The sequence below is a fragment of the Palaemon carinicauda genome, chromosome 22 (genome assembly GCF_036898095.1).
Source record: "Palaemon carinicauda isolate YSFRI2023 chromosome 22, ASM3689809v2, whole genome shotgun sequence".
Lineage (NCBI taxonomy): Eukaryota > Metazoa > Arthropoda > Malacostraca > Decapoda > Palaemonidae > Palaemon > Palaemon carinicauda.
In genome coordinates this window covers 27,807,000-27,826,325 of record NC_090746.1, presented here as the reverse complement: position 1 = coordinate 27,826,325, position 19,326 = coordinate 27,807,000, and the positions used below count along the sequence as shown (strand labels likewise).

The following is a 19,326-nucleotide window of genomic DNA, read 5'->3' as shown; positions in this document are numbered from 1 at the left end:
TATGCACGATATCTACAGATAGTCATTCTGGGGGTTGGAACCCTGTGATACCTGACAGTAATTCTCTTGTAATATCACTCGCAGAAATATTATACAGTAGGAAGTAGCCGAAGGGAACTTCCTTCAGGACGACATGGCTCGACCCCAAAAAAGAACATATAGCCCCAGACATCTTAATCATATTGAAAGATGGCCCATCATCCAGGTGAACATGAGAGCCATCCTGAGACTGCAATATTGGCACTTGATTTAGTAAACCTTTGACCCATTGACAAAATGAAGGCATTTCCTTAAACTGAGATGAATTGAAATGTGAAAATATCCATCTGATAGGTCTCTTGAAACCATTCAATCTTTTCTTTACCTCCCGAAGGTATTTCTGTCAAAAACTTTGTGAGAATTGCAAACTTGTGGAGAGCTGAGACATCTTGAACTAGATTCCAACTCCCTGAAACTTTGGGAACAAGGAATAACCTGTTGTAAAACCACAGAGTAAAGACCCTGTGATACCTGACAGTAATTCTCTTGTAATATCACTCACAGAAATATTATACAGTAGGAAGTAGCCGAAGGGAACTTCCTTCAGGACGACATGGCTCGACCCCAAAAAAGAACATATAGCCCCAGACATCTTAATCATATTGAAAGATGGCCCATCATCCAGGTGAACACGAGAGCCATCCTGAGACTGCAATATTGGCACTTGATTTAGTAAACCTTTGACCCATTGACAAAATGAAGGCATTTCCTTAAACTGAGATGAATTGAAATGTGAAAATATCCATATGATAGGTCTCTTGAAACCATTCAAACTTTTCTTTACCTCCCGAAGGTATTTCTGTCAAAAACTTTGTGAAAATTGCAAACTTGTGGAGAGCCGAGACATCTTGAACTAGATTCCAACTCCCTGAAACTTTGGGAACAAGGAATAACCTGTTGTAAAACCACAGAGTAAAGACCTCTTCTATCACTTATTTCTCTTATCACATTTCTCTATCACTCATTTCTCTACAAGTTTCACAATTTCTTGTTGCAAAATCTGAGCCTTTACTGAATTTGTAATATAATTCTGATATGGTACTGGCTAAGGACATGGATGGATTGGAGGTTAGAGAAATCCAGTAAACTTCTTCCACTGCAGCTAGCACCAACAGATCAAGATGAAGGTTTTCCCAAAAGTGAGAGAAATTTGAAAGTCTTCTTCCTACTGGAATTCTCTCAGAAGGATCATTATACTGTTTTCTAATAAGATCTTCGAGTCCAGTTGACAACTCTTCCACGACATCTATTAAAGAGAATCCTGACCATCACTGCTGTGGAAGGAGTGATAAAGAATATTGACTATCACTGCTCTGAAAAGAATTCCTTGGCAACAACTCTAAGAAGGTTGAACCAGCTGTTATAAAGTTTGAAACTTCTCTAAGCATCAGTTTGCATTCTGTTAAGCATCAGTTTGCATTCTGGTATCCATCTGAGCAACTACTTTATAAATTTTTTCTATATCTACCACAAGCCAAAATACAGGAAAAATTAACAAATGTTTTTGCACCTCAGAGACTTATCCCACCATTGATGCACACATCTGTTCTATTTTTCTTATAATCATAGGAGACACAGTACAGCCTCAGAAGCTCCCTTTGAAATGATATTATCAAAACAGGTCTGATAATCCAAAATGAGAATAAGATCTTGAAGATCTGCAAATTTCTCTGAAAACACTGAAAATAACCTGTATTATAGAATCTGCAAAGGAATGCATTTCAATAACACTTCCTACTTTAATATCCACAAACAGTTACTTTAGTCAACTAGCCTGCAAACCCTGCATTTAGAGATTTTTCTTCATTAGCAATAACGATGGGCTTAGAGTAGGAAATTGAATTGAAATCTAGAACAAGATTAGGTAACTTATTAGTCTCATAAAAGTCAAAATGCCTCGAGATATAGAGCCCTGAAAAACTAAACGAGAACCAAAATTATCAGCCCTTCTTTGCATTTTAGACAATTAACAATTCTATCCACTATGAAAAGGGAGAAGTAGCTGTCTCTGAATACTTAGATTAAAAACTAGCTCCAGAAGTTACCGTAAGCAAATTCATAGGGTATTTTTCAGCAGTGAGGTCGTGTACATTTTAAAACTGAGATACACTACTGTATTTAATCACACTTGAGGTCTCCTTTGTGTTTTCTTCATCCTCATTTTCCTTTATAGAAGAATAAATCGAGACATTACATACTGGCTTTCCTGTCTTTACAACAAGTATGGTAGCTGCTGTGCACATGTTCTTAAAACTCGATTTAGCATTAAAAGTAATAGTGCATACACTTACCCACTAAAGTTAACCAAACTTGTAAGCAAACTAAGCGCACCGTCATCCGGAACAGGATGCCTCTAATAAACTTTAGCTGAAACTTCATCAGCAACATCAAGAGCTAAGGGAATCATACACTATGCCACATCATCCACATATGAAACAGTGTTGTCAACCGTAGTTCTTTTGTATGAAATGTAAATTTGTTAAATTGTATATAAAAATTAATAAAATATTTTATGAACAGTTTAGTTGGCAACACAGAATTTTGAAATTCGAGGATGCCTAAAAGCTCTTACTTCAATGGGTGAAAGGATATTTAAGATGCATATTACCAAATCTGTCTTCTGCATCCCAATCTAGTTGTCTTAAAGAGCGAATATGGTTATGGGAATACAAGTGTTTAGCAGCAGAAGGGTCTAAAGTAAATGAAGAATTTGAGAAGTCAAGTTAGGGTTAGCAACCAGATGGGTAAGATCAAAATTACCCTCTTTAAGTGAAGACTCACTGGCCATCTGAGATCCAGCAAAGGAAGCTAATAAGTTAATTTTGAAGCTCATCAATATCAAAACTTAGCTGGTTGAATGCTTATTAAAGAGTGGTGCTGGTGTATCACAATCATCATCCCTGCTGTTAGCAACTAACATATTCTTTGTATTTCCCCCTAAATTAAAACAAAGTTTCATATGTGGATGAACTTGAAAAATATTTTTCCCTGAGAGGAATAGTGAGGCATTTACACTCCTTACAACAGTTACTTGAATCATAGTACTGTCCTTGTACAGTAATAGCCTAGCTGAGAAGTCCAGAGGGAGACATCTTAAAACACAATAAAACATATCAAAATCTGGAGCCTGGAGAGTGAATTTTATCCAATTAATGCAGAAAAGAAATTGAAATAACAAAGCCCTAGGCACGTTGCTGCTTCACTTCTTGCCATAAACTGCCAGTTTGTCGTTTTACGTTACTAGACAGATATGTCTTTTGAAGGGAAAGAAGATTAGATTTTTTTTATTTTATGGGTAAATGTTGATAAACTGAGCTTCTGAAAAATAAGCAATATAAAAATCAAGAGAAGTTCATAGAAATAACACAATTTTATTGTATTTTTTTTTCTTTCAGAGCTACAAGTGAAAGCATAAAGGTGCAAGAACCTTCACGTGAAGAAATCATAAGAAAGAAAATCAAGGAATATGAATCTCGCATTGTATCAATCTCATCGACCTTTAATATTAGACACCCAATACCACCACACCTCAAGTAAGGCTGTTTATTTATTTTTTTTTATTTTTTTATTTTTATTTTTATTTATTTTTTTTTTTGACACATAAACTTTAATGGTATTTCTAATCTTGGAAAATTGTGATCCACTGTAGTTGAAATTCAATTAGTTTTATGTGATGTAGTTTTAGCCTTTAATATATTTTTGAATAAGCATTTGCCTGTAGAATATTGTTTATTTTGATATTTTACCTCCATGTCACAATGCTTATATACTGTATGCAGTACAAAGATTGAGCTTTCGTGTAACAAAATGAAAAATTCTTTACATAATCGCTCCTCCAGGGGTCAGTCGTTTAGGAGCCCATCCCAGGAGAATAGACCCTGAATGTACCTCCCACTGAACTTTCTCCAACTTTCTATGCGTCACGATAGTGAATAATCATTTTAAGGAACTCTTGTAGTTTTTGCTTCGAATTAGAGGGAAATGTTTACCATCAGGTATATGTAATAGAAGAGGTATGAAACCCTAATCTAGGGTTATTCATAGGCCCCAAAGCTTCAGGAGATTGCAGTCCAGTTCTTTATGTTTGCCTTCAACAAGATTCCCAGTTCTCATAAGTTTTTTTATGGAAATACCCTTGACAGTTTTGGGGGCAATAAAGGAAAAAATAAAATGTTTCAATAAGATTTATTCTATTTCACCTTAATTTGAGGAAATACCATTGTTTTGATAATGGCTTAAAGATATACTAATTCAGGTGCCTGTGTTGCAGTCTCAGAACAGCTCATGTTTTCCAGGATGATGCCACCCATCTCAATATGGTTAAAATATCTGGGGCTTAAAGTTCTTTTTTTGCCTAGATTATTAGCTATTGTTTAGTGATTCATTGGAAAGGAATATGTTCTACAAGCAAGGTTACTGGGTTACTGAATGGCGGCATAGGGAGGATTTTTTATTGGAGGGAGCTAAACAGTCAAGATGATTTTGAATATTATAAAAAAAAACAGAATTTTGATAATAACATTTCTTATTTCTGTACAGTACTCACTTCATCTATTGCATCTTCTACAGAAGCTGGGTTTATTCGGCACTTACTGGTAAAATTTAAGAATTTCCCCATTTTCTTGTACTTCATTGAATACATACCCTTGACAAATGAATGGAACATTTTAGTAGTTAGTGGTAAGAAGCCCAGAACTGCCTCTCTAGATACGTTTTGTGTCTTCATTTTTAAAGTTGAAATTATCCTTACCTTTTGATACCATGAATGAGGAGGAGGGGGACATGTATACGAACATCAGGTGAGTACAACAGAAATAAGACATTTTGTTATTAAAATTCTGTTTATTTCTATGAACCTACCCTGAAGTTCATATTGCTGACTCCCAGACACTTTTAGAGGTGGGGCACAATTGAAGGAAACAGGGATAATTTCAATTTCACGTAATGTACCAACATTAAAGATTACTAACCTGATCTAGATTATTTACAACAAACCATTTGAAATGTGTTTGAAATACAGGACTCCAGATTGTTTACTAAAGAAATTTAAAATACCAGACTGTAGATTGTCTGTAAATGTTAATTTTGATCTAGCAGATACTTCTGATTGATTCTAAATCAAATTTTAAATACAACACCATACGTACGGTATAATCATAGATTAAAGCATAATAGTTTAACTGAACTCAAAATTACTTAGACCATGTCCTCAGCAGTCTTCATAAGCAAACCATTATTCTTCAGAAACTGACTTGGTACACCATTGAGTTGCTTCTAAAACTCTTTCCAAAGAAATATTTATACCAAAGTTAAAGGAAGTCGCTGCACTCATAATATCATGTGCATTAATTTTCAAGTCTCTTATTATGTGTGGATCTAATTCCTTGTAAGTTTCTGTGACTAATTTTTTAACTAGGAATGATATATATTTGGTCAATAGGCAATTGAGGACCCTAATCCCACAAAACAAAGCAGGGACACTACTATCTATCATATATACAAATACAACTGTAATTCTCATAATATACAAAGAAAACTGTAGTATTTGCTGTTGAAATGCATTCATCCAGTTTTAGAGTAAGGTTGGGAAAGAATTGAGGAAGTCTCCTAACTTTATAACCATTTATGGCTCTGAAGGAAGGTAAAAGAGACAAAATTCGCTCAAAAATCTATTTTTGGGTGATATAGCCATGTCGTCCTGATGGAAGGTTCCTTTAAGTAGCTTCCTAGGGTATATTTGACTACAGTGATATTCCCAGAGAATTTAACTTAAGGTCTCCAGAATTCTAACTCCTGGCACGAATATCCTTAAAGTTTCCTTTTAGGATATCGCATAATATCGGGACGTATTCTTGACACACCACATAGCAATCTGCACCCCGCATAGCGTTTACGCTTCGAGGGGGAAAAGTGGCAAAATAAAAGAGGAGCCGTTATAAAGTTCCCTTTCTCCGTTACTGTTTGAGTACTCAGATGGCGCCATAATTGCAGCCATCTTTATTCCTTGTAGCGTTAAGCCGGTACTTATAGATACAGTATTATTGTGAGGGATCTCGCCAAGGCTTTTCATAGAAACGAGGGCGGGTCCATCAGGACGACATGGCTATCTCACCCAAAAATAGATTTTTCGCTTCGCTGAAAATCCGTTTTTTGGGCTCAGGCCATGTCATCCTGATGGAAGTTTACCAGAGCATTAATATATCCGTGGATTTCCCAGTTGTGCCTTAAGCCTCAAGACAATATTTCCTTGGTCATCTAGACCTAAGAGACCTATGACATTACCGTTATATGTCATTTCTTCTAATCATAGACTATGTTAGTGCTTCCTGCTCCCTACAGGGAAGAGTCAAACTAGACTCGGGAAAAAGTTTCGAAGTTTGCATATTTCATATGACCAACCTAGCATTCAAAGGGACATACAGGTCTCACTGTATGCCTTTAGCCAAAGTTTGTATTTATAACACAAACACAGGTTCATGTCAGCCACCATAGCATCTGAGGTATAGCAGTCCAGTTGTATACCGTAACAGACAAGTTTGTATCTTGTATTGAAACAAGTTACTTCTAGCTAGAAAGGTTTGTTTACATATAGGAGCAAAGTTACTACCTTTGCTCGATATAATTATGCAGAATAATAAGGAATGAAAGGAATGCTCATACATAACTTTATTAAAATGTTTAGGGCGAAATAAGACGCGCAAAACAATTAATCATTTATTGTCAAACAATAAATAAAAATTCAGCATACATTTATAATAATATAAAAATGCAAGTGAAATAGAATTTACTAACATAGAAAATACAGAATAAATCAGAAATACTTGTTTTACCTGAAAACAAAAATCTTGGCCACTCACAGGAAAATTTAATAAATTTTCTAATGTCTTTCTGAGAAGTCTGTCTATTTACACTTGTGTAAAAAAGGGATTTTGACGAAGGAAAAATCTATTTCTGGGGAGAGACCTGTGGCGCCCGGTGAAAAGAGTCCTTCTTATATATCTTTTCTGATAAAACCTTCCAATTATACCAGAGAAAGAAAAAAGCATGGAATGCTGAGGTTACTACCCTCGCGCGAGCACCTTTTGGGTGTCGTGTATAAAGCAAAGGCGCGTGAAAACCACTATTCACAGGTTGTCTTCCATTTAGTTGATTCCTTCGTCAAAGGGATGGGCCGATACGAAGGTCCTAGCCAACCACCACCGCCACGACGCGAGCACCATCTGAACAACATCCTTCTGTAATGGTCATGACGGCTTGGAAAGGAAAGGGTGGGATCGTGTAAAATAAAGGGGAAGGGTTTCACCGGGCGCCACAGGTCTCTCCCCAGAAATAGATTTTTCCTTCGTCAAAATCCCTTTTCTGGGTCGATCTGTGGCGCCGGGTGAAAATGTACCAGAGAATGCCTTCCAAGCCCAACAATAACAACTAATTTAATGAGGGGAGAGAAACAACACCATGTAAAGAAAATCATAAATAATTAAGGTAAACAAACATGATAACAGGGAAGCCTCCGAGTATCAGAGGAAACATGCTACAAAACTGACATGGCTAAGAATATCCCAACCCTATAACAACGGTAATCAATAATAGTTACAAACATAACCTAATATGTAATAAACTTAGGGCTAACGAACCACCAAGGAAGCGGCGTCGTGGTGCGAGTGGCGGGTAGGAGGGAGAAGAAAAGAGATGGATGAAAGGAAGAACAAAAGATCACTGGGGAGAGATAAGGCTCCCAGCTGCAACTGTTGGGTATTTAAGAGCCTGTAAGTTCATTAGATAGTGGCGTTTGAAGACCATAGGAGATTCCCAACCCGTGAACTTTATAAGGTCATCAAAGTCCATCTTCTGGGGGAAATGATCCCGGATTGGCTTGTTAAATGAAGTATAGGATCTATAGCCTAATACCACGTATGGGAATGGTACCTCCTTGTTCTCTGATAAACAAGGGGCCAGACGATCGGGTAGCAGTCGTGGCTAAAAAGGCCCTGAGAGTGGTGACCGGACATAGAGAAGTATCTTGGAGAAGAGGAATAACTTTCCAAGGGGACCACCTATTTTGGGGGTTAACGGCCGAATCATATTGGCGAATTGTCGAGTCCCTTTTGTCTGATTCGATGAAGAAATCGTTTTCCGGTTCAATGTTCGCGTCTCTACGAGCTGCCAACTTCCTGTAGTCCACAAAGTTAGGGTTTTGGCCATCCTTGAGTAATCTGACACAGTGAGTTTGGAATACTCGGGTCAGTTTGAGGAACGGGATCCGGATGGGACTGAGTTTCCACTCGAGGAGGAGAGGAAACCAACTGTTCTTGGGCAGTGAGGTGGTACTAAAGCCACTGCGCCCCGGAAGGAGCGCAGTCTGTGTAAAAGTTTTTAGAAGATTCACTGGGAGAGATAGGGAAATCTTCCTCTAATGGTTCCAATCCCGGGGTAATGCGTCCATGGCATGAGCCCGAGGGTCCAGGATTGGGGTCACATAACAAGGAAGTTTGTGATTGATCTGAGATGTGAATAGATCTACCTGGATGCCTGGAACGAGCCTGAGTATCCACCGGAATGAAATTCCGACTCCAGGGGACTCGTCCTGGATAGTGAGCCCGTTCTCACATCCTGGCCTCCCGCTAGGTGAGGTGCTGACAGGAACCAGTTCTTTTCTGTTGCCCAGGCGAAGAAAGTGACCAGGATCTGATTCAGGTTGGGTGACTTGGATCCTCCCCTGTTTCCGTAGTGTACCGCGTCTGTGCTGTCTGACACTACTCTGATGTGGGTCGACCTCGGAGGAGTCTCTCTCTTCAGGGTCAAGAACACTGCCATGGCTTCGAGAACATTGATATGGGACTGTTTCATGGCTAGTGACCAAGAACCTGAAACATCTGATGTTCGGAGAAATCCCCCCATCCACTTAGAGACACGGCTGAATGGAATGTCACTTGTGGAGGTGGGAATTGTAGAGGAACCGCTTTGGAGAGGTTCTTCGGTTCGGACCATGGGCGGAGTCTCATTTTCCAGACAGAGGGGATCTTTGAGACCTTGTCTTCTTATAGGTACTGTAGCTCTCTTTCTCCAAAATCGATTGATGTCTTGAGTTTGGCTTTTATTAGGAGATCTGTTACTGAAGTGAATTGGAAAAGGCCGAGGATACTTTCTAGGCTCTTTGGACACCTGTTTGTGCTTGAGAAATTCTTGATCTTGGAACCTATTCCTCTTACTTTTGGAAGGGAGAGACAACGTGTGCCTCGAAAGGTCCCACTGAAGGGCTAACCATTCTAAGTGGCCTGATGGTCGCAGGCGAGACTTATGGAGATTGACCTGAAATCACAGGTTGTCGAGCAATCGAAGTAATTCCTTCGTAGCTCTGTTGCCTTCTATGGCCGGCTGGGCCCAAATGAGCCAACCGGCCAGATAAGCAATGATCTGTATCTCTTGGTTCCTGAGTTGTTCTAACACTGCCTCTCCCAGTTTCGTGAATATCCTGGGATCAATGTTGAGGCCGAAGGGCATGTCTTGAACACAAAGGCTTTCCTGCTTAGGTGGAAACCCAGATAAGAAGAGAAGTTTCGAGCTATAGGCGCAAGCTAATAGCGGTCGGTAAGATCGACAGAGGTGGTGACGGTCCCACGGGGAAGTAAGGTCCGTACCTGAGAGATAGTCGTTTGATTGCTTTTTCTTGAGTAACCCTGTGGTGTACTCTTTCAGGACGGGAGTGGATTTCTGGGAGAAGGTCACTGGCGGAGGAGGAGGACCTTGAGGCCATTTTCATCTCAAACCGTTAGAGACTATGCTATGATCCCACAGACCGAGTCCAATGGTCACGAAAGTGGTAAAGTCTTCCCTCTACCGGGACCACCGCGTTGTGAGGGAGTGAATCTAGGTCCTTCCCTTCTCCGAGCCCCCTTTTTCCTAGGTCCGCCTTGATGGCGGGACTGTCTTCTACTCCTGTAGCTTCCTCTCTGGTGTCCATGAAAGGAGCCTGAGGGTTCGGATCTAGGGCTGTATGCAGGCAAAACATCCCAACGGAGTTGGGCTGTGTACCTGGGGAATCAGTGAGGTAGACCACCTGATGATGGGGAGTCAGATACAAAAGCGTCGAACCAGAGGAAGGCTGTGATGACGAGTGGGAAACCGACTATCGATTCCTGTCTGATAGAGGCCTCAGACAGAACGTACTTCCCACAACTGACCCGATCAGACCAACAAACGTGTAGGTCGAACTGGAAGGGCAGAGCCTGGAATTATCGTACCCCCCAGGCTGACAACATCCTGGTCCAGACAGATCGGGCCTGCCCTTTAGGAAATAATACCGTTACCTTCGGTACCTTGTCTAAGCTAACCAAGGCAATCTCTTTCAATCGAACGAATCCGTTGAATGGGAATTCTAGTACCTGGGAGTAAAATCTAGGTCCCCCAGAGGGAGGACGTCTATGCCCTCCAGATTTATGGTACCACCTATATCCGAGTTCCTGAACGGCACTGACTCACCACCATACCTTAGAGCTGCGTCATAGCCCCTTGGTTTTCCCTAGAATGTGTTGCTTTTAGCCGTCACAGTTTATGCAGGGTAACATGAACATCAGGATCCTTTAATGGTCCTAGGTCGGTGACGTAGGTAATTGCAAAGCTGAAGGCTCAAAACTCATCCCCACCTACCTGCCCGTCCATGGGGTCGTTGTCCAACCTTAGAGAGGACACTCCGAGGAGATAGGGACCTCTAGATGGAGCATTCCTTCCCAACCTCGATACCCAAGGGCGGAGAGCCTCTCTTGCAGGCCAGAGAGAATCATCATCATCCTGATGGGAACCATGCAGGCGAACCTTCTGTAACACAAAGGGGACATAAGTCTGGATGTTCCTTGAACTTTGGTTAGCGATCCTATTCACAGGCTGGGATCAGCTGTATAACTCTTAAAAAGCAATTTTAAAGACAAGTCATTTAATGTACTGTAATATCTTCTGGGGTATAGTGCGACACTTGTATTCATGAAATGTGACACTGTTGGCGCATTCGCCACTGGGTGGAAATTTATTTCTATATGAACACTATGTTGTATGGATATTTATCCATATCTAGACATAGTTAGAATTGACTATGCATAAATATAGGCATAATTAATGTATTTCCATTAGAACACTATGTTGTATGGATATTTAGCCATATTTAGACATAGTTAGGATTGAATATGCATAAATATAGGCATAATCAATTTAATTCTATTTGAACACGATGTTGTATGGATATTTATCCACATTTATACATAGTTAGAATTAAATACATGCATAAATATAGGCATAGTTACGTTCATAAATAATTTTTTTTTTTATTTTTTTTTTATTTTTGGTTAAATCCTTCCCTTTACAGGTAAAACAAAAGATTGGCCACCCGTGGTCTGAGTGATCTCCGACTGTACCGGAGCTCCGGTAACCATCCCCGGTACAAACAAAGGTCCGTCATAGTGACAACGTGAACCAGAGGAAATCTAATATTAACCTCAATGCTGATCGCCTGTACGATATCCGGTTAAGCCGGAGATTCGATGAAAAGGATAGTAATGACGATATTGTGATTATTCATGAAAAAGGGTTCATACCCTGATTCTGAACGTCTGATTGATCTCTGTTTGTACCGGAGAACCAGTGACAAAGGTCCGGCATCGTGAAAACGTGATCCTCATCGGTACGATAACATTCTCTAAAACTGAATGTCTGTGTTATCTCCAGTGAAGCCGGAGATTCGATGAAAAAGGGACCGTAATAATGAAACTGTGAAATCCTCATCGGTATCACATTGTTAACTCCGGTTCTGGACGTCTGCTTGATCTCTGTTTGTATGGGAGATCCGGTAGCAAAGGCCAGTCCCCGTGAGATCGTGACCGTCACCGGTACGATAACATTAACCTCAATGAATGTTTGAGTTATCTCCAGCGAAGCCGGAGATTCGATGAAAAAAGGGGCCGGAAAGGTGTAATTGAGATCAAACATGACAAAGGTTCGTGTGCAAAAGGCCTCAGCCGGAGTCTGAGTGCCGGATTTCACCGTTGCACTCCAAATATCTGACTAGTTCTCACCCAATGAGTATCCATTATAGCGGCGTATAACTCAAGGCGGAGCTAAGCATAACTCAAGGCGGAGCTAAGGGTGTCGGTATAAATCGAACCCAATTAATGACTCATACACCAACGTTCCTACTAATAGTGTTAGCTATATTAACAGTAACCACATCAATAAAACGTGTATAACATTAAACGTACTATCATCAACTCTGATAATAAGAGGAGGCCTGAATAACTCGTGAACGTATAAAAACGGAGAACGGGAAAATCACCTCCCTTACTCGAGCTAATAAACGAGCACCCTATGCTCTCACTCTCAAGGTTACATAATAAAAGCTAACATCACACTATAATATAAGGAAAGTAAAAAACTGATTGCTTTTATTTTATTTTTATTTTTTCCTTTATCTTTTTCATTTTTAGTCATTGTAATAACCAAGAACGAAGAATAACGACAACGTAACCAATAAATAAGGATATAGTCTAAATCGAGCCTTCCTGGGGCGAGTACAAACTAACAGACTAAATCGCAAACGTTTAAATCGCTATTCGCCCAAAACCATTGTTGGCACTATAATATCCAAATGTTTGTATATTTGTAATTTACCTAATGTCTGTTAATGACATAAGGATAAATAACTTAAAGCAATCTGCCGACCTGCGAGGGTCGGGGAAGCAGTGACATGCCCTTAAAATAAATATAAACACCACCCTTAGCTAAAGGCAAGGCAAATATAAGTGTTAAGTGTATGGGCAACCTCCGGTGAAGCCGGAGCGTAATGAGATGTCCTGAATAATGCCGTCTTAGCCAAAGGCAAGGCAAATATAAGTGTGAAGTGTATGGGCGACCTCCGGTGACGCCGGAGGATAATGAGATACCCTGAATAATTCAATTGTGGCTAATAATTCAATTGTGAAGATATAAAAGCCAAGCCGCAGCTAAAGGCTAAGGCTTAGATCATAGCAAAGCGTATTTACAAACTCCGGTGAGGCCGGAGGGAGAAGAAAGGTCCTGAATAATTATTGTGAATAAAAACACAATTGTAATAACAATGGCTATTGTGGATATGGCCGTGGCCTGAGACCGCAGTAAGGGCCACCGGAGGGTCGTATCTAAACAATATGAAGCCCGTCCCATGCAGTAAACAATATATAAATATAACAATAGAACGAAAGTCATTGAGAATCCCTCAAGCCGGAGTAGAACTCAAGGCGGAGTGGAAAACGTTCATAAACTACTCCCGAGCCGTAACGGGGAGAGGACGAAACACGGACCAAAATCACCTTTGTACAATGGAACAGTCCATAATGTCACCTTGATGACATTTCACTTACCATGTTTCGTTATAAAGTGCCAACATGTACAACCTTTAGAATTACAGTACCACATAATTCACTGTTCCTCGCAGCACTAAGCGACAGGTTTTAGTACACTACCTGCCGCTACCACGAATCATTTTAATTCTTGCACTTGCTTCGCGTAGTGTTTGAAAAACACTCTGGATGACTTCCATCAAGTAAACGAGCGAAGGCTCTCGAAATCCATGAGCTGGTAAAAGTTTAACGAAGAAGCAATTTTCCTGGGATCATGACCTGCGGGTGTACTGTCAGGATCCGCTCTGCAAATGAAGTAGGTGATCTTCGCCCTTAGTTGTTTCAGGGATAAGTTTGAGCCCAATGTTTCTCCTTTAAAGAGCTGTCCTCCCCTGAAGTGTGAAGTTCTGCGAAGATAGACCTTTTGACTCTCCACTGGACACAGTGAGACATCTTCCTTCAGAGGGCAGATTCTCCAGGGACCCCACCTCTTAGTGGGTAGCTCATTCTTGGCGAGAAACGTTGGGTCGGGAAAGAGATTTAGCTCTCCTGTTTCAGCAAACTGGATATGGCCTTCTTCCCTAGACAGGGCCACTATCTCACTAACTCTTGAGCAAACAAGGATATAACTTTTTGAGTCAAATCTTTCAAAGAGCAATTATTGTTGTCCAAACTTGAAGCAAAATGTAGTACCTTATCCAAAGACCATGATATGGGCCATGGAGGTGCTGCAGGCCTGAGCCTAGCACAGGCCTTAGGCCCTTAGGGATTTTGTTAAAAATCTCATTTGACAAGTCTACTTGGAAAGCATAAAGCAAGGGTCTAGTAAAGGCAGATTTACATGTAGTTATCGTGTTGGCTGCTAAACCTTGTTCATGAAGGTGAATAAAGAAAGACAAGCAGAAATCCATCGAGATTTCCTTTGGGTTTTCTTGCCTTGACAAGGGCCACCCACTTCTTCCAAGATGACTCGTATTGCCTTCTGGTAGATTTTGACTTATATTCCTCTAAGAAGTCTATACTTTCTTTCGAGATCCCAGACCTTTTCTTTACTGCTAGGGAGAGAAAATCATGAGATGAAGGTCTTGGGTTTTCTGTAATGAAGCGAAGACAGTCGACTTCTGTACTTGTTGAAACAGAACTGGGTCCGGCAGAGGAATCAGCCTCGGCTGTAATTCCAATATTAAAGGGAACCAGTTGCTCCGGGGCCACTTGGGAGCCACTAGGGCTGCTGTTCCTTGAAAAGATCTCAGCTTGTTGAGGACCTTCATCAGCAGGTTGGGTGGAGGGAACAGGTAAATCCTGGTCCATTTGTTCCAGTCGAGGGACATGGCGTCTATTGCTTCCGCTAGAGGGTCCTCGTATGGGGCCATGTATTGAGGAAGTTTCTTGTTGTCGCTCGTTGCGAAGAGGTCGATCTGGAGTTCCTGGACTTGATGTAAGATGAAGGAGAATGGTCTTGCGTCTAGGGACCATTCTGACTCTATCGGAGTTATCCTGGATAGAGCTTCCGCTGTCACATTGCAGAACCCCTGAAGGTGAACTGCTGACAAGTGCCATCTCTTCTTTTCCGCTAAACGGAAGATGGCCAACATCACTTGGTTGAGTTGAGGTGATCTCGAGCCTTGACGATTCAGACATCTCATTACCACCTCGCTGTTCAGAATTAGTCTTATGTGGACTGAAGGGCGAGGGGATAATTTTTTCAGTGTGAGGAAGACTGCCATGGCCTCCAAACCGTTGATAGGGAAGGTCTTGAATAGAGAGGACCAAGTTCCTTGAACTCTGCGTTGATGAGAGTTACCTCCCCATCCTTCCAATGATGCATCCATGTGGATGACGACTGGGGGTGGAGGCGGTTTCAGAGGTGTTGACCTCTTGAAGTTTTTGGCCTCCGACCATGGCTTGAGAAGTGATCGTAGCCGAATCGGTATTGGTCTTCTTAGATCTCTTCGAGCGTTTGATGCGTATCTTCTCCAGACTCCTGATGCATCTTTTAGCTGTGCTCTTAGCACTGGGTTTGTCACTGATGCAAACTGTTGGCATCTTGAAATCCTGTCAGATTTTAGAAGTCTCTTGACAGATCCCGCTATCTCTCTCTCCTCTTCTTTAATGGAATGGAGAGGCGATGTGACTGTAAGTCCCAATGTATGCCTAGCCAGTGGAACTTCTGAGCTGGAGATAGTCGAGACATTTTGGTGTTGAACTTGAATCCTAGATGTTCCAGGAACTGGATCACTTTCTTGGATGCTTGCATGCATTTCGACTCGGATGCTACCCGCACAAGCCAATCGTTCAGATAGGATACCACCTGGACACCTTGTAGGCGTAGTTGTTGAAGGACTGTTTCTGGAAGCTTCGTGAAGATCCTTGGGGCTATGTTTAGTCCGAAGGACATGGCTCTGAAAGCGTACTTTCTTTTTTGTAGCCTGAATCCTAGGTAGGAGGAGAGTTGGCGATTAATCGGAATGTGCCAATAGGCATCTGCCATGTCTATGGAGACTGTGTATGCCCTTTTGGGCAACAGGGCCCTTATGTGTTGAAGGGTCAGCATCTTGAACTTGTCTTTCTCGATAAACTTGAGTGGCGACAAATCCAGAATGACTCTGAGTTTGTCTGAGTCCTTATTGAGAACACAAAACAGCCTTCCTTGGAATTTGATGGCCTTTGCCTTCTTTATCACCCGTTTGCTCAAGAGCTCTCGGGTGTATTCTTCTAGAACGGGGGTGGAGTGTTGGAAGAATTGAGGAAATGATGGTGGATCTGTCTTCCAACTCCAACCTAGTCCATTGCTTCTGGTTTCCGGAGGGCTTGCCTCCTTGACCATGTGCTCCCCTACCCCCTCTTCCTCTTGAGGGATGTCTAGAGGAATCTCTACCTGACCCCCTACCTTTATGGTGAAATGTGGTGGTCTGCCTCTCATAGGCGGAAGTAAAGGCTGGTGACTGAGTCACCACCTGCTGGGGTACCATCTGGTGGGTGGGTTGGGGCTGTGCCACCATCTGTGGCACCGCTGTCATGGGAAGTTGTTGTTGTCTAGCAGGGCGAGATGGCACTCTTGACCTCTTTGTCTTCCTCTTCGTTTGGGGACCCTCATCCAAAGAAGACTTCCTCTTAGCGGACATGCCCCACTTCTGGAGAAGATTTCTATTCTCCGTGGTGGCCTTGCCGACTATTTCTTTGATCAATTCGTTTGGGAATAGGTCTTTCCCCCAGATATTGGAAGATATCAACTTCCTAGGTTCGTGTTTGACCGCAGCCGAGGCAAACACGAACTCTCTACAAGCCCTTCTTGCCCTAACAAAGCTATAGAAGTCTTTAGTTAGGGTTGCCATGTGTGTTTTGGCTATGACCATGAACATATCCGGGGATCTGTGTTCACTGGCCATTGCCTCCAGGGTCACCTGGAGGGACAGAGAGGCAGTAAGCATCTCCTTTGTATCCTGTTCCCTACACAGGAGAAACTCAGACAACTTGGGGAGGTTTTCGCTGAACTGACGTCCAGCGATATCAGCCTCCAACTTCCCGACTGAGAAGGTAAGCTGAGTATCCTTCCAGTCCTTGTGATCCGTTGGCAAAGCTAGGGAAAGGGGCCTACACTCCTTCAGTGTAGGGCAAGGTTTCCCAGCTTCACTGCCTTAATCACCGCCTTAAACCCTTTTTCCGCAAAGGGGAAGGCCATAGTTGCTGGAGCAAGAAAAGAGGGATGTTACTTGCTCTGGGCTGGCACCTTAGAATTGGTGAAGCCTCTGTCCTTCAAACTGCTGGCTAGCAGAGCCTGAGCCTTCGTATGGTCAAGCACTATGACCTCCTTAGGCTCTGTCTCCTCCCTGGATACATGTTCCGCCCTTACATGAACGAAGCAGTCTGGATAGGACTCAAAGCTGGGCCAGAACTCAGTGTCCTCGATAAGGACAGCTCCCAGCTCCTCTGAAATAAAGATCTTACCGTTCGTAATTGGCATGTACTCGGTATGCCTCCACGGGTCTACCTCGGAACACAAAGGAAGATCCTTTACGTTGAGTCTCCTATGAGACCCACGGGTCGCTGCAAGCTGAAGAATCTCCTTCCTTAACGCAGCTTCCCTTTGTTCGCTCTTCTTCTCGAACATCTCTATCATAGCTTTGATGGCAGACAGGGTGTCGTCCGACTTTTCGGGTTGAGGAGCGGAGGACGTAGAGGGCACGGGTTCTGGGAAAGGAACCGACGAAACAGAGACTGTTTCGACTTCATCCTCTTCCGTCTCTGGAGCCAGCGTTGACTCCATCTCGACCTTCCGCCAGAAGGGCCTTTTCGGTGTCCTCTGACACCTCTGACATTCTCTCATCATCTGGATGGATGTCCTTCATCGCATCCGAGACATCCGTGTCCACGGCTATCTGGATACAAGGGATCTCAGGGTGAGGCTGAGGAATAACAGGATCTGCAGATGCTTTGGGGAATAGAGAGGCTCTCATACGCTCACTAGTGAGGTAAGGCCCCGTGGTATTCTTTTGGAAGCCATGAACCCATTTGCGCAGCTTGTCCCGAGCTGTATCCCTTGACTCGATTGTCTTGGGATTTTCGAAAGCCTCATACACCAGGTCTTTGCATACAGTACATACCTGGGATCCCAGTATTTGAGAGGTCCCTTGGTGATGGAGCAGTGGGAGCGTGTCCTACACTCCAGGTGGCCACAGAAGTCCCTGCTACGCATGTTGCAGGAGACGCTGTTGCACTTCACGTAGTCCTCCTGTAAAGAGAGGTAAATAAAATGAGTATAACGTAGTCTATCTCACTAGATAAACTAATAAAAATTATAATAATATTTTCCATTTTATTTTATTGCATATAAGCTTAGGATAGGTAAGCTAGAAATGAAATAGGAAAGACACATACGTGTGTTTCCCGCCCAGCCAATTGCTGTGACCTCCCTCAGTATTAACCCTAGGGTTATCCTCCTCAGGAGGCCCGGTGGAAGAGTCTAGCCTATAAGGATAGAATAGTGTAATCAACACCCACTTCCAAAAGGATTAATTATGAGGGTCATTAATAACTGATCACCCATCAGTATATAGAAAGGGAATTCCTTTCCCAATCTTATAAGGTCTCAACAATAGACTGCGCCTGGACACACAGAGTATGTTGGAAAATTTAACTACTATACTTTTATACCATAGTTTTCTGTCTGCAGTATGCTCTATACTACAGATGTACTGGCTACGGTATATACATATACCGTAGTTGCTGCCGGCATGTAGCCGGCAAGGCTACTACCTAAGGCACAATTCAACTGACACAATATTGATAATTTTTATGGCCGGCGGCTTGCCGGCGGGTCACTGGCTGTCGGCACACTATCCCAGACAGCATTCAATGTGACAGGGTAGTGGCTGGTATACCAGACTCGGCCGGCTCTCGCTGGCTAAGTCAGATGTGACAGTGAATCAACGGCTGTCGGACGACAAGTCTAGCCTGCATCTTGCCGGCAAGGTTAGTGGCCGGCAGCCGCCAGTTAAGTTAGTACCTGGCGGTACTAGCCAATAGTCTCACTTCCTTCCTCCGGTATGAGGGTTCTAATGGAAGGGGCGAATATAAGATAATCAAGCTTCCACCCATCCACCTCCGTGCCGGTACCTGCCGGTCGTAAGATGTGAATGGGAGCCCAAGGGAGGACTGAAGAACACTCTAAAGCAAATGGGTCCGGCAGCTAGACCTGCCGATACAGCTATCCCGGAGCTCCATGTCCGATAGGGAAGCTATACAACTAGGCCATACAGGTAGAAGCCCATTCCGGCCCTACAGCCTGCTGGCAATCAGCGAGATTGTAGGACAACGGCCACAGGGATGTGATGGCTAGGCCATCACTAAAGGACAGAATGGGGAGGGGAAAGGGTCCTGTATAAGGTGTGAGAGGAGCCGGCAGCATGTTGGCCCTACCACACCT

At 42.5% G+C, this 19,326-nt stretch overlaps 1 protein-coding gene across 8 annotated transcripts in view; it reads left to right on the top strand.

Moving 5' to 3' along the window:
- LOC137616382 (RNA-binding region-containing protein 3-like) overlaps positions 1-19,326 on the top strand; it is a 370,102-nt gene that overhangs the window by 201,979 nt on the left and 148,797 nt on the right. For all 8 annotated transcript variants that reach the window (XM_068346072.1, XM_068346074.1, XM_068346078.1 and 5 more), the window contains one exon: positions 3,435-3,572. In XM_068346072.1, coding sequence (XP_068202173.1) covers positions 3,435-3,572 — 138 coding nt within the window. The remainder of the gene's footprint in view (positions 1-3,434; positions 3,573-19,326) is intronic.